The 27240-nt window shown below is 39.2% G+C and overlaps 1 protein-coding gene across 2 annotated transcripts; it reads left to right on the top strand.

The window, feature by feature from the left end:
• Positions 1 to 878: 878 nt before the first annotated feature.
• Positions 879 to 27036, top strand: exo1 (exonuclease 1). Of its 2 annotated transcripts, none has more exons than XM_084375118.1 (14): positions 879 to 987; positions 2672 to 2868; positions 3955 to 4074; positions 8916 to 9039; positions 10673 to 10810; positions 11123 to 11335; positions 13157 to 13344; positions 13901 to 14003; positions 14086 to 14299; positions 16219 to 16405; positions 19677 to 20223; positions 20395 to 20484; positions 24837 to 25033; positions 26816 to 27036. In XM_084375118.1, the coding sequence occupies exons 2-14, from the start codon at positions 2708 to 2710 to the stop codon at positions 26868 to 26870; spliced, it is 2337 nt and encodes a 778-aa protein (XP_084231244.1). In that variant the 5' UTR covers positions 879 to 987; positions 2672 to 2707; the 3' UTR covers positions 26871 to 27036. The 2 variants fall into 2 exon arrangements, with proteins under 2 accessions (XP_084231244.1, XP_084231245.1); XM_084375119.1 differs by lacking the exon at positions 879 to 987 and adding an exon at positions 1053 to 1142.
• The last annotated feature ends 204 nt before the right edge of the window (positions 27037 to 27240 follow it).

Below are 27240 nucleotides of genomic sequence, written 5' to 3'. Positions count from 1 at the left end.
GTGAGCGTTCAACGAGATGATGTCGCTAACAACACTGTTGGCTGTGTAGTCTTTATATTGACATATATTCACAGTCCTATACCTCATTAGTTTTATGATTTTTTAAAATCAAATGGAGGGCTTCCCTTTCTATTGGCTTGCAATTATAAAATAAATTAAAGCAGCAGGCAGCATTGAGCAGTCACTCACACCCTTGTGCACATTGGGGTGTGCATTTTCAGTTATAGCTCCTGGTTTCAGTAGACTTAGGTTATTGTAACATAAGTCTTTTTTTGTGGTTTGTCTTTTTTTTATTTTAAAGATTTTCTTTCTTTCCTCGAGAAATGTAAGGATAATATTGATAAGAACTGTAGCCTACTTTTTGCACAACTCAACCTGAAACTATGCCCCATCTTTTTTGGCATTGCTAGAACTAGCATACGATGCTAAAATATGGAAAGATGTTTCCGGTTTTAATATTGACACCTTGTGCAACGATTTTGCATTATTTAATGAACATGTTATATTTGGATTCTTTAGCTATAAGAAAAATTCGAAGAAAAGCCTTTTTGTCATAAATCTATTGATTATCCTGACCAAATTCAGTTTCAGTTTACCAGCCAAAAAGCCTCATTTTACTGTCTTTTACAAACAGTAAAACAGACTTTGAAGAGTATATAAGGTTTTGTGACAAACTGCGACTTTCTCAAGTTGAAAAATGGTCTTTTGAATAGACAAACATCATGTAGCCTATGTGATTCATGGCACAATGCAAATGGGATCAAAATGTCTCTGTCTCCATTCACTACCGTACATATTTTTTCCGAAATAAGTCAAGCGCAGTGGTGGTTTAACGGAAGGGCCGTGACTTGTCTGTCATTCGTTAACCCCGCCCCTTCCGTCCATCTGACAAATAGCAGCAGCTCATACTGAATCACTTCTTTTGCCGCTAAAACTAAACTCCCTCCAGCTTCTGGACCGCCGAACTGCCTGCATGTGTGGATAAAGGTAACGGGGACAAAGTAACTTTTAATTTGGCATTAATTGACTTTAACACGCTTTGTCTTTTGCGTTTTGTCTCTGTAAGTGTGTTTCATCTACACGGACATCGGTTGTAGCCACCGTTGTGAGCGAAGAAACTGTCGACTTGGTCCAGTTTCTATGTAAGCGTTAACTTTCCTCGTATGTTAAAAGATACCTTCAAATTCTGTCTCAACTAGCCTGCTAGCGTTTTTTATTAGAACAGGAAATTGTGCATTGCATTCAGAGTAAACGTTAATGTAACACGTTTAACACTCTTAACGTACTCTCCGTGAATTACTGTAGCATACATTAGGTTGCGTGTTAAATTCTGGTTTGTTAACTGACCTAGCTAAATAACTCAACATGTAGCTAAATAACTCAACATGTAGCTAAATAACTCAACATGAAATTGTATTTTGTGTTAGCTAACTTTCCCCTTCTCTTCTGTGCTGGCAGTAATAACCGACAGGCATAACTAACAAACGTTTCAAACGTTAAACCTGAATTAAACCTAGATTTCTTTATGTAATTCACTGCAAAGTCTGACAAAACTCAATCTTCATTTAGGAGCAACTCTCTACCGTACTTCTAAACAGTCATTGACATTAAGCAGAAACAAAAGATCAAGCAGTGATTTAAACATTGAATCCGCTTGTTATACAAAACGCACTCATGTGCAGAGAGATGGCAGCTTACAACTTCGACTTCAAAGGACTTTTTCAAAGGAGACATTTTGGTTCATGCAAAAACACATATACACGTACGCAAATGAAGAGTTTCTAGTATGAGCTGACTTTAAAGAACAACACAATTTATACTGTTTTACTTTGTTTATATGTGGCGGACCCTGCCACCTTTCTAGCTTCAAACAGTGTTCTGGGACCTTATTTTCCTCAGACAACAGCTTGTTTATTCACTTATGGAAAAAATAATTATTTCTGAGTTTGTATTTTTACCTCATTAATACTGTTAAAGTTGAAATTCTGAGTCTGAATTTCTTCTCCAAAACTACATAGTGCACCTTTCAACTTTAGCAGAAGGCAAAACATCAACATAATCCAAGCCCTTCAAGAAAAAATGTGATGAAAATTTGAAAAGCTACAGCTACAATCAGTTAAGAGAAAGCCATCAGGGGCCTAGGCGTTATTGTGACCATCTCTCCACTGTATCAGTTACAAAAAAGACATAAACTTATCAAAATATATAAGAAAAAGAGAGAAAACTATAAGATAAAACCACTTTTGTCTACCTGACATCCCCTGGCAGAGAGGCCCGCAACTGATGAGCCAGACAGCAAAGGCTCAGTTGTTAAGCACCTTGCCATCATCCGGCTGTTTTCAGACTCCATCAGTCACAATATAAACCCATAATAAGTAAAATGCTCACAATCATAGCATATGTGGACATGATGTTTCTCAATGCAGCTGTATTCAAATCTTCATCGTTTTTCCACTTGTGGCATGTATTTACATTTAACTTAATTAAATATTAAATCGGTTAAGATTTGCAGTTCTTGATGCAACTTTTTTCTTATCTTTTTTAAATAAGGCAGTTAGATAGTCTGAGGAATGGGTATAAGGTTATATATTCTTGGCAATCAGCTTTCTGGGTGGTGGATATACATTTCCTGCCCAAGTTGTTTTTGTCAGTAATTTCCTGTTTCTTTCAGTTTCAGAATCAGTGTGGTTCAACTCAGCAGCTGAAAATGGGAATCTCTGGATTGCTGCAGTTCATCAAAGATGCAGCAGAGCCCATCAATGTGAAAAAATACAAAGGCCAGACCGTGGCTGTGGACACATATTGTTGGCTGCATAAAGGAGCATTTTCATGTGCTGAGAAGCTCGCTAAAGGAGAACCAACAGATCAGTAAGTATGTTTATTATTCTTGCAGAATGATAAAGAAAATGTGTTCAGAAATATGTTAATATGTACTTTGTAATACGGATGCACAGATTTATGAGCCTAACATTGGTATTGGCTGATATGGTGGTGGTTGACTTATTTGCCTATCAGCAAATAAGGTGGCATTCACTCATGTCAGTGTCTGATTTTAATCCGTTGCATCTCATTCATTTTGCACTGGGTACACACCCTGTCCAACCCTGCCTTTCCGGACCACAGTCATTTACTTGCATTGCTTAGTGCATGACTCTGGCAACAAAGATGTTGAGCAACAAACAAACAAACAAACAAAAGTAAAAGAAGATGTCGGCCATGTGGGAGTATTGCATTCTTCGGAGAAAGATCATCGACTCGCAATCGGCAAGATATTCCAGTGACCTTTGCTGACGTGATCTCCTCGGTGAGAGTCTTGAGACGTCATCTAGGTGGAAGCTGACACAGACCATGGTGTTAAAATAAGCAGAACAACAAAGGTTGTGTTATTAGAAGCTGTAAATAAATGCTTTGCTCTGATGGAGTCTGATCCCATTTTCTGAACCATGACCTCACTGGATCCCAGTAACGGCCGCTACTTTGATGTGGATGTTAAACAACGTGCACAGCAGCACTTTACATGCAACAGATTGATAGGCCTGCTACTGGAGATGCGATGCATGGTAAAGAGAGTGAGAGGGCAGATCACCCACAGAGCATGAGGGTATGAATGAAAAGGGCACAGTCCCATCGGACCAGGGGACTGTGAGGAAATTGGACCAGAAAAGCAAGTAGGGCATCACAGCAACTTGTGTAATAAGGGCTGAGTGACTTAAACAGTTCAGTTGTTCTATTATAAAGAGAATGTCTTTGTTTGCTTGACAGGAAAGGCAGCATAAATAAGAACAAATACAAAGAATTAAAAATATTGTTATCGGTTATTGACCACATTGTTATTTAAAGGTATAAGGATTAGCAAAAATACAATTTCCATATCTGTGTTCCCCTACTTATAATTTTGTAATGAGGGTTAAATGTCCAGAACTAATATTGGCATTTTAATTTGTCTGATTCTAGGTATGTACGGTACTGCATGAAATTTGTGGACATGCTGTTGACCTTAAGAGTCAAACCAATTCTGGTGTTTGATGGACACAATCTGCCTTCAAAACAAGCGGTGGAAAAGATTCGCAGAGAGTAAGTATTTACCTTGATTGTGTATGAGTGTATAGATGCATATCTCGCATAAGATCACATAGTACATCCTGGACAGCCTATGATATGATCTCACAAGTCCTAGAATACTTATTAAGGCTGTGTAATTTGTGTATTTTCTTTATAAATTTGAAGGAGTTTGTTCTTAAGACATTTTCTATCCAAATGGCATCAAACTGCACCTCTATCAGCTGTCACTGTGTCGCAACCTGAAACGCTATACACATGTCAAAGTAATAACCAAAGGATTGATCACAGAGCCTGATAAATGTTTGCACATTTCATGAAACACATAAACACACAGTAAAGGTGTGAGCTGTCTTATCTTAAAACAACTTTCTTTCTCGCCAGGTTCTGTTAAAACAATCCATCACCTTCCAGTATACTTACCCTTCCTACCAGATAGGTGTGAATCTTCACTGGCCTCCCAATCCTATTTGATTAAAATTCACTTGTCAACGATTGGAATGCACAACACTTCTCGATGCATCTCAAATGCACCCTCAATTTTCTATTTTAATGGAGATGGCTACTTTTTTCTCATTTAATACAGGCAGTTAAATTCCCTTTATAATTACAAAGACCTTTCAATAATTAGACTACAACAGTCTACAATATGAAAACTGCATCTTTTCAATACCATTATCTGTGTGACCCACCTCAGTACATAAACATTCCAAAAACAAAACATAAATCTATCTGCAGTACATTACGTGTGTTATCTACAAAAATATTATTTTTATTCAGCTCCAAGAAAGGTCACTTCCTGAATGTGACAAACAGCACAAACATGGTTCTGCTGCACACACCATTTTGAGACAGAAGTTATACACAGCGTGTGTCTCATCCAGTTCGTGCTTCCCAGCAAGCTATTAAAATCCATCATGTTCTCCGAGATGTCCGCTTTCACAATACTGGGTGCATTTTTTGTCATCACTTGCTGCTATCTGCCTCCTTCTAACATATCTCCTAACATAAGTAATGTTAGCCTGATGCCTGCCCGCAGTTTAAAGCATGAGAGCTGCAACCTCCCGATTTTGCTCTGTCTCTGCATTGATGCAGAATCTTCCATGTCCACATTGCGATACATCTTATAATCGAGAAGTTGCCAAATGACCACTCCAATCTAACCAGGAGGTTTTTGTCTCAAGAAAATGAAGATTTTCCATCCGTTGCTTTTGCTTTTGCGATTCATGTCACATCATGTTCACATCTCAACAGTTGGAATATCTCAAACAAAATAAGGATTTGGTTTAAATCATCTCACTTGACCAATTATGAAAGGGCTGAGGATAGTTTGCCTTATATCCTAATTGCTTTTATTTTCTAAACTTTGAATATAAGGTATTCATCAAACTTTAATAAACAAACGAGAAATGGTAGAATTAGTTGGACCACATACAAAAAATCAATCCTTACACTAATTGGCAGAACTGTACACGTGGTGTGTAAGGAATTCCAGTGTTTTGTCAACAAAGTAGAGGAGTTACTGTAACTATAACTGTAACTAGTGCCATAAAATGTGATGCCAATTTTTATGTGACACAAGGAAGAGACACTGAGCAATAGGACAGGGCTCAATTCAAACAACGTACTGGTGAGTCATTAATAAAAAAAAAAAAATGCTGAATATTGTTTCCTGCATCTCAAATAGGAGAGCATTTACTGCTTTTCTGTTTCATATCATTGTAAATTGAACTGTTATGATGACAATGGCACATGTATATGCTGCAGCCAGTAGCTCGTTTAGTCTTCCCTTCATTTTTTTGGAATATTTTGCTACTTTTTTGCCTCTGTGCCCCCTTCTACTGAATGTGCTCTGCTTACGACTGAGATGCACTCATCAACTTCAATAAAAGAAGTGTGGGGTTTGGATTTCTGTAAGTGCAGCAGACCACAAGAGGATCTCCGCCAGTGGCATCACATTTACGTGATTCAAGTTATAGAGAATATAGTTATATATATATATATATACACAATATATATTAATATACACCTAAAAATTAGACTGATTAAATTGATTTATGAATGGGTTCAAATAAAGATATGATTTCTTTTGCAATCTTCCTGACTACCAGTCCTGTGCTTTTTTACATGTTTAAATATCTTTGAAGCGGACCACTTTTGTCGGATGATCACTTTTTTTTTAAAGGCTAATCTCTGGAGAAATTCTAACAGGTGGATCTGCATCTGCTTTGCTGTCTAGTTTTGCGGTTTGTGCAAGTTCAGTTCCTATTTCATTCTCGCAGTTTTATCACTCATTGGACATATTTGTCTGCTGATAGCCTGAATATTAATTTTCATGCAACAAAGCTTCTGTTTTACACATCAGATTTTGCTCTAGATTTTTTTTTTTGTGAACCCACAACATTAAAGTTCAAACTGTGTCCTTTCTGTTACCTGCACATGAATAACAAGCTGCAGTCTGTATTAATACTGTGTACTGCTCAGAGGCACAGGAACCATTTCAACGCACCGAATGCTTTTATATTATTTACTTATCATTTGCCTCTGTATTCAGTGATATTCTGATTGTGAAATCATCATTCAATAACCTAGAATATGATAATTGTGTCTTTTGAACACTGGAAACTAGGGATGTCCCGATCAGGTTTTTTTCACCCCGATCCCGATCCGAGTCATTTAATATTTAGTATCTGCCGATAGCGAGTCCCGATCCAGTTTTTTTATTTTGTTGAAACAAAGTAAATACTATCATATGGCTCTTTCTTATGCATATCCTATTGCAACATTGGTTTTCATTTGTTTTTTGTTTTTTAACAAAAACAACCAAGTAAACAAAGTCAGTAACTAAACCCTGATCCTCTACCACGGAGATGGGCTGGTTATCCAGAGCGATGACTTCAGTTCCCTTCTCTGTAATATTTTTGGCTGTGTCGCTGTCGCGAGGATATTTCTCTTGTTTGTTTTTTATGCGCCATATCAAATGTGTGGTATTAAATGCCAGCTCTTCTGTTACCAGCTCGGGAAACGGTCGTACTGCAAATGTGACATGTCACCGTTGGACCGCTTTCGCTGTCTAATTTAAAATATTTCCACACTGCAGACATTTTATCCACAGGGTTGCCAGAGTAAAGTTACGCGCGTCTGCGTTCTGCCACAAATTGTGCTACGTTGTTTACGGCAGCTGACGTAAAAATAATCGGGCTTGGGTCCACGTTCAAAATTGCCGATCCCGATCAGTGAAACAATGCCCATTTCAGCCCCGATCCCGCAGATCGGCTCGGGACATCCCAAACTACTTTTAAGGTAAATGTTTCAGGGAAAACTGAAATGATGTAACACATCAAACCCGATACTCAGGAATGATCAGCCTACCAGACTATGGAGAAGCTTAATTCCCAAGGCTGTGAGACTCCTCAATAAATCCTCAACACTTTTATTTTTTTTGTTTAAATGTGGCTTTAAAGGACTGAAACCTAGATTTGTTTTTGAAACCCTAGTGTTTACAAAAAGACAAATAAATGTACCCATGTACCTTGTAATATTGATGGGTTCCACACTGTTTCAGACTGGCATTTTTTACTATTTTCTTAAACTTTAAAGAGGAAACCATTAAAGGATAACACTTAAAAAAAAAAAAATCAACAAAAAAAAATCAAATAATTGCTCGTTGCTACACCAAAATCAGATATGTGAAGATGTTGAAGTTTCAAGAAGTGCCAGTGGGGGTGGGTATTTCACAACAAATACTGAGGCAAAAGTTGGCAAAAGGAGATATAGCAGATAGGAACTGCATCTTCATTGAAACAGAGCAACTCCACATAGAATACTGTACGAAGAAAAATTACAAAATAAAACAATGTTACACTTTCATCCAGAGTTTCTCTGAAGCACTTATGTATTGTTCCAAACACAATATTGACACGCACACACAAATTCTATTTCCTTTTTATTTTTTTCTCTTTAATGTATCATCACTGTTCCAATTTACAATACCTTTTGTATCTAGCTACACAAGAGAATCTCAATTATAATTTAGCTAGTGAGGCTAATGCTAAATAACAAATTAGCTGAACAAATAACCAACCCTATCATATACCAGCCGCTTTTAAACATTTATGCATAAAAACAAATCCATTAGTCCAGAGTCCAAATTGCAATAATGGTCCTTCGTAACTCCATGGTCGCTGCCTCCATGGTTTCCTCATTTTTGTTGCTGCCCCTTTCACATGCATTCCTAAGGAACCCCTAATTAATTGATAGAATTTAATAATCAATTAATTAAAAACCACCAGACACTGGTTCTTCCAGGCTTCACCCAACACCAGCACTCCATATAAGCCTGCCTTCTCTGCTACCTGCTAAAACTGTCAGCTCTAATAAGTTGGGGCTTAAAACATTACTGTTTGCCATTGCTATCCAATTAGGTAGATTCATAGCCTCTTTATAACCTGCAATTATTTTTTTGCTGGCTTTTGTTCTCTTTTAGAGGCAATTTCTTTGATCTTAAACTACATTTGAACATTTCTAATGTCTTAACTAGGTGGAACAATCTAATTGCACTACAGTCAGTTGAAAATTAAAAGAAACCTAGCCATATACAATAGTTATTTTTTGTTACTTTTCCTGTTTCACCAAAAATTGTACCAAACCATGACCCCTGTACGGAGGTTTGAACCAAACCCTGACTTCTGTGTATTGTTGCATCCCTGAAAGCCAGTTGTCTTTTATAAACCATGGTCCAGAAACATAGCCTTCAGTTTAAATTCTCCTTTTGATTCAAAATCGCAATTAGATACCATTTTACCTGCCATAAGAGTGTTTCATTATTCATTCTTTTTCTTTCATGCACCTCTCAGACGCAGAGAAACCAACCTTCAGAAAGGCCGACAGCTACTACGTGAAGGCAAAGTGTCTGAGGCCAGAGACTGTTTCACCCGCTGTGTTAATATCACCCCAGCCATGGCTCATAACCTTATTAAGGTGAAGCGCGCACACACTCAACACACACACTCAACACACACACACACACACGCACACACACACACACACACACACACACACACACACACACACACACACACACACACACACACACACACACACACACACACACACACACAATGTATGTGTGCCTTAAAGTACATCAGGTGTAATGAGCCAGTCTTTTTAACTCATCTGAAAATTCAAGCCAGCACAGGGGAAAAAATCTAATATCAACTTTCAACTGCTTGAATTCCTGAGATGGATTCCAAAAGTAGTGATGTAACCCTGCTAATGAACACCCTACTGGCTAAGGAAAACTACATTGTAACAGCAAGCACTGGTAGTTGTATTTTCAGTGATATCAATCTTTTTTTTTTTTTTTACCCACGATGGGGGGGGGGGGGGGGAATCGTGCCCCCCTGGCTCCCTGAGGACTTATGCCTATGTGATTTTACAAACAATATTATTTTGTGTGTGACCTCTATCACCCACAGGGTGACCATTTATATCCTGTGGGTGTGGCTAACTAGCTTTCATACTGTATATTCTTCCAATGATTTATTCTTAACTATCCCTTTTCTGCAAGTGACTTGAATCACCACAGTTTTGTATTATCAAACAATACTGACTATACTTGAAGTGGCATCATTAATGTCTGTTTAAATAACATACATTTATGACGATATTTTATGAGGAGTCATTAATATTTCTGAGGGAATCTGTCAATTGTCTTTGATCGCGGCTGTCTCTTGTCACGGTACCCCTCGTGCACAGTCAGGCCTGCCTCCAGGATGGAGAAAACAATTGGTGGAGGTAGAAGACCTACCGTCTTTGTATCAACATGGATCTTCCAAATTTTGTTTATTTCACAGCTGTGTTTACTCACATTTTACTATCAAGTTTGCTCTAATGTTACTACGTGATAATTGTGTGAAGCTGCATGACAGTTTTTTTTTCCCCTTCTGAGAGAATGATAATCATGAATCTTTACTTCAGTGTTGACATCTACCCAAAGCTTTTGTGTTAATTGTCGTGCTGACATAATCAGGTAAGCGTTAAGTTCCACATTTATGTGCTTATTATGCTTTATTCATATATGTGAATTGGTCTGGATATGAGGCATTAGTAGTGAGAAAAAACACAACTTTATTTTCGAAAGGTATAAGACAGAGTACTCGGTTTCCAAGATTTACTGACAAGTGTGTGACATCGGAAAAATAATAGAACGTTAGTTATAAAACAGAATACTATAATCGCAGGTGTGTTAATTGACCTAGATATGAAGCATCCATAGTGCAAAATAAGGCCTACAGTTACAGATAAAACACAGCCCTCTCCTCTCTTATCCTCCCGTTAAAAAAATAAAAAGTAAATAAAAATTCAACAGACAGCGGTCATATTTCAGCATGCCATGGTTAGATGCATATAGGGGAAACACTGGATTAGAAAACCTCAAGTTGACATGCATTTTGTCAGTTGAATCTCTACATTTTTTCTTTTAGTTGCATAATTATACCCAGAGCAATGCATATGTTGCTGTCATGTTTGCTTCATTCTCTGTGGCTATATCGAGCAATATTGCATGTTGGGGAAATTATGTTGAATTTTTTTGTCCTGTTTTTTAAACCAGGCTGCAAGAACAAGAGGGGTGGATTGCATTGTGGCTCCATATGAAGCTGATGCTCAGTTAGCTTACCTCACTAAATCTGGTTTGGCCCACGCTGTCATCACAGAAGACTCTGACCTGCTGGCATTTGGCTGCAAAAAGGTATCACATACTAGACCCAGGGGGGTGAATTAAGTTTTAAGTCGTCAGCACTCAAACCAGATAACATTTTGCATTCTTGGAGAAGGCCCTGTTGCAGACTTTGTGCACTATGCTAAGAACAACAAGGAAGTTGGCCAACCTGTGGGAGAGAAACAATAGACTACATTGACCAAGCACTTGTTCAACATAATCGCATGCTTCAGTGTTCATCATATTTAGAGCAAAACCATAGCATTTAAGAAAAAGCCACATGAACCACTGCTCAGACATTGCCACCAACTTCATAATCAATTGTATTTCACAATTTTGCAGGTGATCCTCAAAATGGACAAGCAGGGAAATGGCTTGGAGATAGACCAAACTAACCTGGGTCGCTGTCGTTCCCTGGGTAATGTTTTATCAGAGGAGAGGTTTCGCTACATGTGCATCCTTTCTGGCTGTGATTATCTGCCCTCCCTGCATGGCATTGGCCTGGGCAAGGCCTGCAAGGTCTTACGGCTGGCAAAAGACCCTGATATACTAAAGGTGAGACCAGATGATGAGAAAGTGATGTTGGGATTCCAAAGATGCCTCACTTTAAAGAAGGATAGACCAACATGGCAACTTAGTTCCCTTTCGCCCCTACCTTGTTTGGTCCAAACCATGGTTTGGTTTGTTCTAGTGTAAAAACATTTTCTCTGATGGTTCGGACTTTAGGACCAAAGACAGGAAGCTCTGGCAGGCTATTGGCGAAGTGGGAGAAGAGAGCACATATTTAAAGGGAAACTCGACCAATTATACACTTTACAGTATGTTTATAGGAGTACTGCTACTACTGCAAAGGAAGTTGCAGTTGGCACTCGGTGACTAAATTCCATTATGGTTTATGTAGTGGCAATAGTAGTACTTCCCAAGACCTGTAAACACGCTTTAATGTTAAAATTGGTGGTTACTCTTCAAGAGTGAGTTGGGAAAAAAAACAAACTCTGACATTTAGCAATTATTTTCTGAGAGGATAAGACATGAATTGAATTGACAACATGTTAACATCAGAAACATAGTCATCTACAAACCAAGTAGGCTATATGGAGATGCAGCTTTTGTATGTGATGATGAGGACAGAATCTAGGTATTTCATGTATTATCTTTATTGTGCTCAAATAATTGCAGCGTGAAGCCAAAACTAACTATCAATTGTAACAAAAATGCAAACATTGTTTGAACTTTCTGGTGGGAAAATACACCAAACTGCTTCTGGTCTCGTTCCCGTGACCTAAATCTAATTGAGCACCTATGGGTCGTTAAGTATTGGTGCATCTGATGCCGCCATGTACCGCCACAGACTGTCCAGGAGCCCACTGGTGCCCTGATCCAGGTCTGGGAGGAGATCCCCCAGGAAACCATCTGTCGATGGTCAGGAGCATGCCCAGATGTTGTCGGGAGTGCATACAGGCACGCGGGGGCCATACACACTACTGAGTCACATTATGAGTTGCTGTGATAAAATTAACACAGTTGGATCATCCTGTGACTTAAATTTTTACTTTGATTTTCGATGTGATTTTGAATCCAGCCCTCAATGGGTTGATGATTTTGGTTTCCATTGACCATTGTCACGTCTGTTCTCAACAAGTTATACAGTGTACATCAGTAAAGATTTTCAACTTGAATAATTCATTCATCTAATGTGATTAAAGTGTTCGCTTAATTTTTTTGAGCAGTGTATGTTAGAGGTGTGAATCTTCACTGGCCTCGTGATTCGATTCGATTTAGCTGTCAACAATATGAATGCAAAACAATTCACGATGCATCTCAGTGTATGGCCTCCTCAATGATCTATATTCCTGCACACGGCTACTTTTTCATCATTTAAAATTCCCCTTTTTATTCAGAAAGTCCTTCCAATAATTAGACTATAGTAGTCTACAAAATAGTGCTTTGATTTTTAAAAAAAACTCGGCAAGTTTTTTGGTTTTTTTTATCATTCGCAGATGATCTGAGGCCAGACAATCAACAATCGGCATAAGCTGAAGAACTCTCAATTATGCTCTGTCTCTGCATAAATGCAGAATCTTCCACATCTGCATCGCAATGCATCTTATAATCGAGAATTTTTCACACCTCTAGTGTATACTGTGGGTTAGCATTTAACATAAAACACAATTTTGAATTATGGTAAAAGTTTTCCACACAGTTGATATGTTTTGATAAAATGTTCACAAATGTATACGGAAAGTAGGTCAGTAGATCAGTTGGCACTTGATAACACTAATTCCATCACAAACATAAAAATGGTTGTGTTTGTAAAACCTTGTAGTAGTGACCCAGTGACAGACTTTTTGTTGAAAGCTCTTGTTACCCTGTCAGGTGATCAGAAAGATGGGCCAGTACCTAAAGATGAATCTAGTTGTCCCAGAAGAGTACATCGAGGGATTCATCAAAGCCAATAACACCTTTCTATACCAGCTGGTGTTTGATCCTGTCAGGAGGAAGACTGTACCCCTCAACCAATACCCAGAGGACATTGACCCAGCCACCCTCAGCTATGCTGGGCTGTATCCTCCTATTGTGAATCACATCTGACATGTCACCTTTTGTAAATAATGGAAATAATTGTTATCCTTGCCTGTGTTGGGGTAAGTATGGGGGATTGTATGTTCTTCTCCATCACTTGCATAGTATTTAATGCCAGATATAAGACTCATTTTCTCATACTGTCCATTGCTGCAGCAATGTTCAAACTTACTGTTAAAATGTCCTGTTTTAGTGCCCATCTCTTTAAGGTCCTCTACCTGAAAAAACAGTCTACTCTCACAGACCATAGCAGGCACTGTTCACTGTATTTTTGACTCCTCTCTGCCAGTGTTTTCACCAGCACAGCCATGACTTGAGGGCGATAAATGTATTGGCATTACATCACAACCATACAGAAATCTCGACTGCTCATTTGAATAGGGTTTCTGACAACAAGCTGTGCATTTCTCTATGGATTGAGCATTTTCATATTTTAATGGTATTCACATAGCACCTAGACCTACTGTATAATCAAAAAGGACACAGAAATCTCCCTTTCAATTTGGGACCATTAATCCTTCATGATGTTGAATCCAGTAATCTTGGAGATGACAAAGGCTTGCAGATGGCCATGGGAAACCTTGACATCAACACCATGAAGAAGATAGATGACTTTTGCCCAGACAAGCCTATTCTTCAGGTATTAGATTGCAATCATTGAATGGATTCCTGATTCCAGAATGAAGTATCACATTTAATTTAGAAAAGCTTTGTCTTTTCAGCCTTCTAAACCCCGCAGTCATAGCTGGAATGACTCGCCAGCTCCCAATGGGCCCAGTATCTGGAGTAGAGACTTTAAGCCAGCATATGCTGCCCTGCCCCAGTATGCTGTATTTCTAGACAGGCCTCTTTCCACCAGGGGGAAGGAGAGAGTCATCAGCCTGGACAGTCTGAGGCTGCCTTGCCGAGAACTGCAGGTGAAGAGACCACGAGATGGTAAGCTGTCACTTAACATTTAGTGTTCAGAATCACACACAGTAGCTCTGGGTTTCGGTAGTTTATAAGCTATAGTGTTGCAGGTTAATACACGGACCACTTCGGCCTCTCTCTTGGTCTTCTGCTGCTCCTGTGGGGGTCACTCATCCTCTGGGGCCGCTCCATGCTGTCAGAGTGTCTCTGGGCTCATTGGGTGGAACGGACAGCCGAGCTGCCGCTGGGCTGCCTTGTTGCTATTCCACCACCCAACCTTTCCACTCTAATGAGCCCAGAGACACTGCAGCTGTGACAGCCAGATTGTGGTGGTGTGTTCCCTGGGGGAAACTAGGGCTCACAGTCCATTACATCAGCTCCACCGCTGGCTGTTTGTTTGCAGACTGTACAAAACTAGACTACAGCTTATAACTGCTGAAAAACAGACATTACAATAGCTACTGTGTGAAATAACAGTTTGATTCAAGCATAGAGAACACAACAATCAGGGGTGGAGTAGGGGCAGGTATGACATAATGAATGGGATAATAACGCCTCCCTGGGAAACTAATGATAATGATATTCCAACTGTACACTTATATCAAATCTGTTATTTGGCATTCATGACATGTTTTTTAATGCTTTCTAAAGATATACTAAATAATCTAATTTAATAATATGATTTATGGCATGAGTAATAATCATAATAATGATCATATTTATAAATTGATTATTCATCAACATTCAGTGAATAAAATTGGCCTACATTGTATTTGATGTGGGGCAGTAAGGGATCTGCATAATGGAAAAGGAGGTGCTGGCCAATAAAATCTTTTCCATTCTCTGTAAGTCTAGGTAGTTTTCTTCTCATTTAGAGACTGCCTTTAATGTGTCTGTGCATTGTCAGGTGAAAGAGATAACCTTTTTACGCCCATGTATAGTTTATTTGCCATGAAACCCTTAAAACATTATTTCTTCTTTCTTTTTAGACTTTCCTTAAGTTTATCAGCTTGAGGCATTGTCAGAGAACATGTAAAAATGAGCAAGACTTGATAAAAACTGAACTGCAATTCTACTTTGTACTGGTACAGGCATGTATCAAATTTAGTTCATTATGAGCTGACCCAGCTGAGTAGTTTTTATTTAATATGTATAGAAATACATTATTGACTCCTTTCCCATTGCCACGAGACATGTTTCTCTTCCTTTTTTTTGTTCATTTGTAATTTCTAATGCATCACATTTGTCATCACAAATGTCCCGAAAACCGGGAACAGTGGAAAGCAGCAGATCATATACCTCATCAGACTACATCCAGAAGATGTAAAAGTCTTAATTAATATAAATTATCATTTTGAATAAGCTACTTCCATCATCAGCCACCAAAAAACTGTGCCTAAGGAGTGAGACATCTTGTTTCTTTCTCATCTATGAGAGTTGTGCATATGCACTACTGAGGCAGCAGTAAGGCTCAGAAATAGTGGTTACTTTTCAGATATCTTTTATTTTAGTGTCTCCTTCAAACTCAGGATGGACGGAACAATGTTGAACAGAGATGGATGGAAAAATATTAAGAAGCCAAAATCCTTAATTTCAACACGTCATATCATCGTGTCTGACAAGGGGAGTCCACCATTGTGTTGTGTTTCCTTCACAGCCAATTGTAGCTGGAGCCAATAAACACCCGTGACTACTGTAGAGTCATTTGATGCGGGGGTGAATGCTGATTGTACCAATTCACATTAAAGACAAAATCCAGTTGCCACAGGGTTAAGTGGATTTTTTTTTGTGCAATCTGAAAGGGGTATCATTGGTCCGTTTGAGGACACTGAATCACTATGGCAACAAAGAAGCCTACTTGGCAGGATCTGAAGAATGGAAATAATGGAACAAAAAAACTTAACTAAAAGCAACCTATTATGAAACCTGTCTTTCGTCTTCCATAGACTCCAGTATATCAGACCAGGATGTGCTGCAGCAGTACTCGGCCTCTAGTCAGAAGCGATCCAGGCCAGCTCAGCAGTCAGACAAGCCAACATTGACCAGGCAGCCCTGGCCACGCAGCTGCCTCTCTACTTTGCTACAGAGGAGGAACCAGGAGGCTGAGGAGGATGGCCAGGCCACATGCAGCAGGTGACATCACAGATATTCAATCTCATCTAATGATCATCTCTCTATTAGACCTATTATTGACTAAACAATCTAAGAAAATGATGTCTCAATGTAACATCAAGATAACATCTAAATGTCATGTGTTTGGAACCTTTTTCCTCATCTGTTGCTATCTGTGGTCTTCCGTCCTCTTCCATCCCGATGTTTGATCCACGTGCCCTCTTTGTTGTCTTTCAAGGTAAACAGTCCATATTAAATATGAATAGCCCATTTCCTCAAATAAAACCCTGTAGTCAAATAAAAGTTGGGTCTCAGATAATGGCCAATGGCGTTGTTGCTGCAGACAAATAAAAAACAGCCCCAAATACAGGCTTGAAGTAAAAGAAATTACTGGTTCCTGTCACATATTGTGCATGCCAACTAAGTTTAATGCACATTTGTGTCTCTTTAACAAAAATCTATAATCACATTATTTTCGATATTTTCTTGTCATGGAAAACTGTGTTATTGTCCTATTTCAGTCACTACGGGAGTTTGTATATGTTAATATCTTAGCCAATTAAGTAATGGAACCGTGCAATTTTCAACAACACAATCTCTTAATGTTATACGGCAAAAGCCTTCTTTTTTTTTCTTCACTGAAATGATAGGGGGCTTTTAATTTGTGAGCATACATGTGAGAACGAGAGAGCATGTGAGACTATGGTGGGAGGGGGTGTGTGTGCGTGCGTGTGCGAAGTGGACCAAAAATCAGACGGGTTTAAACTGCAATCAAACTAGTTTTGCTATGAGGATGTTATTTAATTATTACTAAAATTGTATTTACATACAATGTTTTAATTGAGAAACATATGAAGACACCAGTCAAAATATCATGCGGGATCACGTTAATGAATTTAAAAAAAGTAACTTTTTCTCATTTTAATGTGTTTATACGCAAGCGTATTGCTGCCACACAAGGGGAAAAAAACACTATCACGTTATAACGTATGGAGTGTCACAGAAATAGTAATAAAGCATTTAACTAATTGTACAATAAATATAGGCATTAAAAAATTAGTTTACAAATTAATTTATTCATTGTACAATAAAAAAAGGCATTTAAATTTTTATTTTTGTAATGACTATAAAAATCACGTTAACGTTTTAATTTATACTGTTTTTATCTCATTTACATCATTTTAAATAATTTTTCTACTTCCTGCTTGGGTTGAGTCACGGCGAGATTCTTCTGTTATTGAGCATGGTGGACGACACTGTGATGAGTACTCTCTACAGCCCCATGCATCCTCCTTATTGTACACATAAAGAATCAGTCCTCCCTCTGCAGGTAGTATCATTTCTCATTGATCAGTTGGAGGCAACAACGATACAAGCTACCCAGCACAGATATTGACAGTCAAAAGAAAAATTATAGTATAACACCAAGTCAGTTAAAGGTCAGGGATATCATTTAGGAAGCACAAGTGATTGAATCAATTTCACCTGCTTTGGTCCAAATGAAAGTAACAACAGGTGCAATGGAGAGGCAAAAGCAAGACACCCTCCAAAAAGGGAATTGTTTTGCATGTGGTGACCGCAGACAATTGCTCTCTCCTTATCCGTCCTGACTGATTCTTCTCTAGTTTTGTGTTCTGCTAGCGTCCTTGTCACTACTGGTAGCATGAGGCGGTACCTGCTGCCCAATCAGGTTGCACAGGTAGTCCCAAACACCACCAGGATGGCACATCCGTACGTGCGGTCGCAAGAATGTTTCCTGTGTCTCCCAGAACAGTCACAAGAGCGTGGAGGAGATACTAGATGATCGGTATCTGCTCCTTTTGTGTGAGGAGGAACAGGAGGAGCACTGCCAGAGCCCTACAAAATGACCTCCAGCAGGCTACTGTTGTGCATGCTTCTGACCAAACTGTCAGAAACGGACTCCATGAGGGTGGCATGAGGGCCCGACGTCCTCTAGTGGGACTTGTGCTAACAGCCCAGCACCAGGCAGTTTGATTGGCATTGGCGAGAGAACACCAGAATTGGCAGGCCCACCATTTTGCACCCCAATTCTTATGACCTGTCTTGTCCAATTAGCAGTCTGTGATCCGCACATCACATTACGCACACAGACGCACCACAGCGCTTCTCCTCCTTCAGTTAAATACAGCATTTTGATCAAATACAGTCAAACAGAGACGTGTCATCATCTTTATTGATTTATTGATCAAATCAAAGTCAAACTCCATGTAGAAAGCTAGGACCTGTCAGTAGCTGTGCTGGGTAACTTGTATGTCTGGTACCTCCAGCTGATCAATTAAATATGGCGCTACCTGTGCAGCCCCTTGCATTTTAAAATCATCCTTACTCTACACATACTGATCACATTGCCATCCACCATTCTTAATAACAGCAGAATCTTACAATGTCTCAAGCATGAAGTAGAACTAAATTGAATCGTGTAAATGACACATAATAGAAATAATATGCTCCTCGACATATTGTGATCCAAATCTGCCACATGGTAGCGCTACAATTAACGAAACAAAATTTGAGTACGGAAACATTTGCTAAAGAAACACAGTAAGTCCAATTGACTTGAAATTTGACACACAATCCAGGTGAAGGCGTTCTACACAAAATCCTATTGGAGGATCAGCATTAACTGAAAAACACAAAAATAAAAATTACTTTTTCAAATATGACTCGATCAACACCAAATTTGGTATACAGCATTGTGGGACAGAGATACACAATTCTATTATAAATGTGCAAATCAGTCAAAAAACATGCCTGCTATCAATCAAAGTATTCCTGAAAAAGGCGGGGCTTTGAAAAAATTGGCCATCATGGACCATTGGTCTGATCGTCATGAAACTTGGTATGCATGAGGTTGGGAATTGGTCTTCTAAAGCATTTCTAGCACAACCCATAGGTGGTGCCACAAATACCAAAATTATCCACGCCACTGACTTTCACTATTTTTGGTTTGCATAGTCTGGTTGTGATTGCTAACTAAAATCTCCATATTGATTGGTGCAAGGGGGTGTGCTCTATGACCTAATAAACGATGAATTTACTTACACCATCGTAACATTTGAAACGCATATCACACAATTTGGATTTGCTGCAAAATATCTGATAATCTTTTACATTACTACAGTACAGTTCTATTAAAGGAAATAATTAAAAGAGCATTATCCCCTCTAACTGAAATTGTTACTAATTTTTAATACACCTAAATATACTAAATGATGCATGTTTGATGCAAAAGAAATTGCACTGATGTGGTTGTGTTTATACCCACACACAGATTTTTCAGTAGATCAGGAGCCAGTCTGAACACGAAGGAGTCTGTGTGGGAGGATTTACCTCAGCATGTGGAGCCTAGAGCTTTGAGTCCCACTCAGATCAACTCTCCCAGCACTCCGACCATTGACAGTGATAGTCCTGATGTTTTGTCTGTGGACACCCCCAGCCCGTGTCCATCACCTAGCACCACATCTCCTGGATCAGCCAGTCAGGGCCTAAGGATGTTTCACTGGTCAGGCAGCACCACCTCAAATGAACAATCAAGCAAGCCCAGCTCCACTACAGGCCTGGCTGCCCTGCAGCAGTTTCAATACAAGACGGACATTTCTTCCTTTTCCACAAAAACCCACATATCCCCTGGGGGAACATCAGTCGCATGTCCATCCTCCACTGACAGAAACTCAGAGGACAAGGACAACCTCCCAGATTCCCCTCCATCTCAGGACAGTGCCTTCTTCTCCCAGTCCCAGCCTAGCCTTGCTTCCTGCTACAACGAGGGAGACGCCACCTGCAGCCCCCCCCTCTCCTACCAGGAGGATGCTACATCTGTACGTTCATACGAATCTCCACTACTTTTAAATCTATATACATCTCTTGTGGTTGGGTTGGCCTTCACACATACCTCTTCGAGTTTCATGCCTCATTGAGTGAGTTTGCAGAAAGCTATTTTTGTAGCATTGCTTTGTGTTCTTACTTGCGTCTTTCCTGTGCTTTCTTAGGAAATGAATTCAAGCAAAGATTCTGAGCCAGAGCAGAGTCCCTCGCATTCAGCAGAAGCAGATAAGAATACTGGCACGCTAAGATCAAAGGTGGGTTTGTGCCAAATTTTTGCAGAGTTTTGGTTGAGTCTTAATGTCTTTTAAAAGAATCAATTTAAACTATTTGTAGAGCTTCCTCATCATTAGACAGACAGTGATGGTTGTGACAGCCTGTTGAGCTGCAAACCCCTAACGAATTTTATTAGCATGAATTTGTGTTGCATGTTATACAGTATGTACTGGTCATTTTTGTTTCACCCTAACAAGGAAGTAAACTTTAAAATCAGTGCTTTCCACAAGCGCCGGCTGTTGGCCAAACAGCAAACTACTCAATTAAATCCAGCCCGCTACTTTTTAGGCTTCATTCCATGGCGATTCCAATTAATTACTTTGATTAACAAGTTGTGATTACCGGAGTGTGAATTTAAGCCTTTGCTTCAAAACTATGCAGGCATGATGAAAGATAAGTTATGTGCCTATTTGAGTCCAACCTCTCAATGTGTGTGTATGTGTGCGTGTCCAGCTGAGAGGTTGTGTCCTTCTTGAAAAATATGAGCAATATAGGACGGGACATCCTCAATAGACGCGAGCTACTTCAGAAAATGGCAGCGACTTGACAAGTGTGCAGTAAGCATTAGTAAGTGCTGCATTTTCCCTTACACGCCACACAGACATCTGGGCTAAATCAATGAATTAATTAATTTTATTTACATTGCGGCAGAGCCATCTCTAAGATGCAGCGCAAACACTCTTCTTCTTCTGTGAAGTATGCATGTGTGATAATCATGCTGTCTCCTAGTGATTACATTTGTATAGTACTGAACTGTTTCCATAATGTTGTATTGAGCACTGAATCACTGCCTAGATTATGTTCAGTAAGACGTTTCTTTGCATGAAGCAAATATACCTCACCGGTACATTAGGTAAGAACACAGGCATCAATCAATGTATATTAAAACTAATGAATCCTTAATTTTGTAATATAATCAACTCTGTCTTACAGCAAAAGTTTGGATTTAAAATGCAATGACTGTCATAAATTACACTTGAAAAAGATTTAGATGTAATCAGATTCTTTAATAGGTCAATTAAATACCTTTAATAGAAAATACATTGTTGTGTTTTGGTAGTGTCACATTTTGGGAGAGGAAAAATATTTACATTAAAAATATATAATATGTATAAATGTATATATTCACATTATCATCCGTTCTGAGTCATCCCATCACAAGTGGACCGCTTCAAGCCCGTCAGTTCACACCTGGCATTAAATGAGTCTTGACATGTGTCTTGAGTGACCCCCTGTGATTTGATCTCACTTTCCCGCTCTATATGCGAATATATACCTACATCGCTGAAACAAACAAATTAGGGGTGTAACGATACATGTATTCGTATTGAATTGTTTCGGTACAGGACGTTTGGTTCGGTACAGGGCTGTGCACGGGTGAGTTTCCAGAACAGAAGTTGCGTGTGTTTATTTTCTGCCTGCAGCTACACGTGCAGCCCGTTTACATCATGGCTAACGCTAGCGCGAAACCAGAGCTTGAAGACCCTCCCTTGTCGCTAAAGTCTCCTGCTTGGGAACACTTCGGCTTCCTGGTTAAATATTGCAACGGAGAAAGACAAGTCCGGCACGGCGCAGTTCCGCCGAACAGCTGGAGAAACGAAACCGGGGAATTCCCGTGATAATTACATAATCACACACGACTGCAGTTATACGTGTTATAAACATAACAACACGAAGTGTTCCCGACTGAAGGATTAGAAGAAGAGCGCGTATTTGTCTCTTTTTTTGAGGTTTTTGTGCTTGTATCAACTCGGAGTGTTTTATTTTGAAAATCAACCGGATGTATTGTTGTTGTTTCGTGTTAGACTTCCTGTCTGCTCTGTGCTAAATTCGGCTGAATTTCTGCGTTGTGCCGCAGCACTTGAAACGGCACCACCCAAGTGTGAATATCACTGCTACAAGAAAAAAAAATGACCTTAGTGCAAACGCAGCTGAATTTGGCAATCAAGCAGCCTCTCCCTAGCAACTCCGCCCATATGAACAACTCACCAGTGCAAACCTGGCAGAGGGACTTAAAGAGACAGTGAAAATAATTTATTTAACTTATTACCAGGCAGCACTTTACAACAGTATTCTATTTTTGTATTTTATTTTCATATTTTGTATAATGTTACAATAAATTGTTGTCTTACAAAAGTTCCGAATAAACAACAAGCAAAATTATGTTTTGCATTTTGTTCCTGTACTGTACCGAAAATGAACCGAACAGTGACCTCAAAACCGAGGTACGTATCGAACTGTGATTTTTGTGTATTGTTACACCCTTAAAACAGATGCGACGTTTTTTTTTTGGTTTTTTTCACAAAGAAAGAAATATCATGTAGAATATTTAACAGAATTAACAGGTGGGCTCAAATAGTTATGAATGTGTTGTTGTGTTGAGTTTCACAAAGTTTATACAGTTTCTCCAAACTCCAAAAGTGTACTTGTGTTATAAGTAAAATACTTCATTAAATATAAATCTTGTCACAAAGATTTTGTCTTGGCATTTTTATGGGATAGCAGACAGACGGGAAACAATGGGAGAGTGCGGCATATGACATGCACCAAAGGCCCCAGTCGTTTTCGTACTGAAGGTTAGTCAAGCTGAAATTAAAATTTAAAAAAGTCCTTTAAACCCTTATTATGGTCACATTGTGCATCTATTTAATGAAATGTGCAAAAAAAAAATCAATTTCTTTGTATTTTTATATCCACGTCCGTCATGATTTCTTCTTGTAAAACTCAATGTCACATGCACTTCCGTAAGCTTGTACTAACCAATTTAATCCAACGATCCACCCATCAATCAATCTTCATCTTTAAGCGATGAGTGAGTGGCACAGAGCTTGAATTTCATGTCAGAAAGATGCTGCTGGAGCATATTTCACTGATTACGGTACAAAAACAGAAATTCATAGCTTTATTCACTGATTTGAGTGAAACTGGATCATATTTTATGGAGGGAATGTCTTCTGGTTTCCCTCTAATGTCTTCCAGCTGTGGAGTGATTTAATTTCCTGATGAACAGATGGTTTTACCTGATGCTAATGTAGCCGCGTACAGTGGCTAACTGTATTGGGCTTCACGGGGAATCCGATATTGAGATGATCCAGTCAGACAGAGATGACTACATTGACATGTAGGTGGGGGGTGTAACTGACATTCAGTGCTAACACTATTGGCTACAATAACAAGCATTTTACAGGAAACGGAAGCAAATATTAGTTTGCCTCCCTTTTCAGCTCGACTTAAACCATTTGTCTATTAGGACACCACGATAAATATTAATTTTGACTTAAATGGAGTATCTTTGTCATTGCACAAGTACAACAAGTTTGAGTAACAGTTAGATTGAGAACAAGGTAAAAATGAAATGGTAAATAAGATAAATATTAATATAAAAACATAAATTGCCAACAAAGTAACAAACCGTATCAACAGTATGAGGCAGTAGTAAATGGTGCAGCAGCTCAGATGCGCAAAGCAGTAACACGACCAGTACAGTATGTAGATACTGAAGCATAATGCATGCATGCTCATGTGTGTGCGCAAATGCTTGCACTAACCCAAATATTTATTTCTGACATCGTCAAATAATCACTTGCCCCACCGGTTGTTAGCGGTAGAGATTGAGGAGTCTGGTGAGGTGGTTTAAATTGATTAAAATGATTAAGCATCCTAAGCCTTCTTAACCAAACTTTAATATTTGATCCGTATGTTGATGAAGGTTCATAGTTATCCAATTTGATCCTCATGTACATTTAATAGCAACATTTTGAGTTCAAGACTAGATTACCATGGATCAATTTATTAAATCAATTTTGCTTAATTTCTTCTGGTGTCTTTTTTTAAGTTTGCATTCCACATGAATGTTATGAATGTAATGAAATTAATCTATTGTGACACCAAAAATCCTTGAAAGCATCTTTCTGGCCAGTAAAAATTATATTTGGTTGATGTAATCTACCAGTCAACTTGGTTGGTGAGATAAAAGTCCATTTCAGACACTGACTGTACCCAACTGTTCCAACAAAAGAAATACGTTACGTATTTACGTTACGGCACAAATTCTCCTTCAAAAGTTAATTTTATGTGAATGGATTAAACAAGTAAATACTACTACTTTATTTATAAGCTTTAGAGGTGTTGGTAGGTGTATATTTTAAACAATGATCAGAGCCGTTTCCCCCTACTTTCAGTATTTATGCTTGCCATGTTCTGATTCTAGTTCTGTACACAGGAATGGGGATTGGTATTAAATCTCTCATCTTATTCTTGGATTTTTGTATTCAATTTAGAATTGTGTTGATTTTCCGCTGTATTTTAATTTAGTCTCATTTTCTTGCTACAGGTCTCAGGTCTGTCGAAGCTCAAATCCAGCAGTCAGGGTCAATCAGCAAAGGTGAAAACGCTGGGCCCTGCCAGGGCCAGCGGACTGAGGAAAAGACTTGTGGGTTGTGGGAGGAAAACCTCCTCCACCAATAACGAGAATAAGCCTGGTGTCCAGGCCACCATCAGCATCCTCTGGAAGAACTTCAGCTTCAAAAAGTAAAAGTAGTACTCATGTTACTTACTGTATTTGAGGGGCTTGCTTACTCGATACTAAATGCATCTTAGAAATCCATTTTTGCACAAAGAAAGGGGGGGGGGGGGCACAGTTTTTTTGTGTGTGCAAAAATTGATTGCCAAGTCATCCTTTGTTAATGGTTTGTAAGTGGTAAATAATGACTTTATTAATGTTTGATGAATCATTAATTAATACGTAATTTATACTAATGAGCAGTTAGACACATGGGCTGTAGCTCAGTGGGTAGAGCAGGTGACCAGCGTTCAGAAGGTCGAATCCCGGCTCCCCTGGGCGGAACTGAGCTACATGTCGAAGTATCCTTGAGCAAGATACTGAACCCCAAAATTGCTCCTGATGCGCAGTTGGCACCTTGTGTGGCAGCCTCTGCCATCAGAAAAGGGCCCTGCGATGAGCTGGCGACTCGTCCAGGGGTGTACCCTGGCCTTCGCCCATTGAAAACTGGGATTGGCTCCAGTAACTCCCGCAACCCCCTTGAAAGGGGGGGATTTCGCGGCAACATCCCCGCGACCCTCACGAATAAGCGGCAGAAAATGAGATGAGATGAGAGCAGTTAGACACCATTAATAAGAACACATTTTGGGGTGGCAGGTCGTCAAAATCTCCCTGGCAGCATGACACTGGCTATGTCTTTTTAGCCCTTTAGTTCATCAGGTCAGGTCAATCAATTCAAAGCCATTATTTACAGTGTATAAACCCATTACAGGTGCCACCTGGTACCAATAAATCTCAAAGCGACATTATGTCGAAATTGGCATTTTGTGTGATTTGGCATCCCCAACAGTTTCTGATACCACTGTCGTAGATACAAATCCCAGGGGTCTCATTTGTTAATGTTGCATACGCACAAAACAGAGCCTGAAAGAGGTGTATGCACTAAACGGCGCCTGAAAGAGGTGTATGCACTAAACGGAGCCTGAAAGAGGTGTATGCACTAAACGGAGCCTGAAAGAGGCATACACCACTTTCCACAGACAAGTTATGATGTATAAAAACAAACTTGATGGGAGAATGTGAGCACCTGTAAGTAAACTCTGACCCCTGCATAGGATATGATAACTATCTTGCAAGCACGTTTCAAGTGTAAAAGATATGTCAACTCAAATTCAGCTCAATATATATAGAGAGGTGAAGAGCGTAGGAACTGAGGAATGACTGTGATGGTGGATGTTTATATGTGCAGGCGGGGCTTCACATTTGTCACCACAGGTTATCTGCCTTAAAGGCATGATTAGAGGTGTCTTCAGTCAGACCACCTGAGGGTGTGATATCCCATCCAATATGTTTCGTACCGAGTTGACTGAAAGGGAACTGGGGCTGATCTGAGGCTGATCTTCATGCGCACACTTCCAAGTTTATTTGGGATTTATAAAAGGTAATTGTACACTGTTGGGTGAACACCAGGTTTTACCACCCGACTGGTTACAGAAATATTGAGTATGAATTCTCTTAGATAATTTAATAGCAAGGAATTTCATTTCATGGTTCGGTTGATGGTAGCCAAATTTCTTTGCCTTGCTCAGCCTATTCATCACAGTACATTTTATTGGCCAACTGAAGTAGAAACCAGATTGTTCAATGTTTAAAAAACACTGTAAAAGTAGGAAAGCGGAATGGTTTAAAGTCATAGACACACTCCAATATTGAAAAGTTATGTAAACAAACTGGCACTGTGATAGCTAACTTAAGAGTTGGAGTACTTTCTAATGGAATTGCTCTTAAACCAACCATCTTGTGTTTTTTAGAGATGCAAGGAAGATTAATCCCTGTGAGGACCAAGTGCCCATGTCTCCAGTCTAAGACAACCTGCCGGCCAGCTCATCTCAAACTCAACCACCAGCTTCTGATAGATGCTTTGAACTGTGGGAGTGAGGCTTTTAAACATATTATGTATGTTAACGATTTCTCATCAATTTGTATTTCTTAATGTATAGTTTTAATAAAACAATGTCTTCTGATCCCAGCGTATCTTGTGTTTGGTGTTGAGTTTATTAACTGTGCACAAGTTATATGAAGTGAAGTTGCAGGAAATCTTCACAGCGGTCAAAAAATGTGTCACCTAGCTGTAAAAATGCACAATGCAGTGTTAACTGCTAATATGCCCTACCCCCATGCAAGCTGAGGAATGTGGCAATGCTGTCTTCCTATGTTTTTAGAGCAGTGTTGAGTA

The sequence above is a fragment of the Pagrus pagrus genome (genome assembly GCF_965226575.1).
Source record: "Pagrus pagrus genome assembly, chromosome: 15".
Taxonomy (NCBI): domain Eukaryota; kingdom Metazoa; phylum Chordata; class Actinopteri; order Spariformes; family Sparidae; genus Pagrus; species Pagrus pagrus.
The sequence above is the reverse complement of the archived record's forward strand: the minus strand, read 5'-3'. Positions and strand labels throughout refer to the sequence as shown.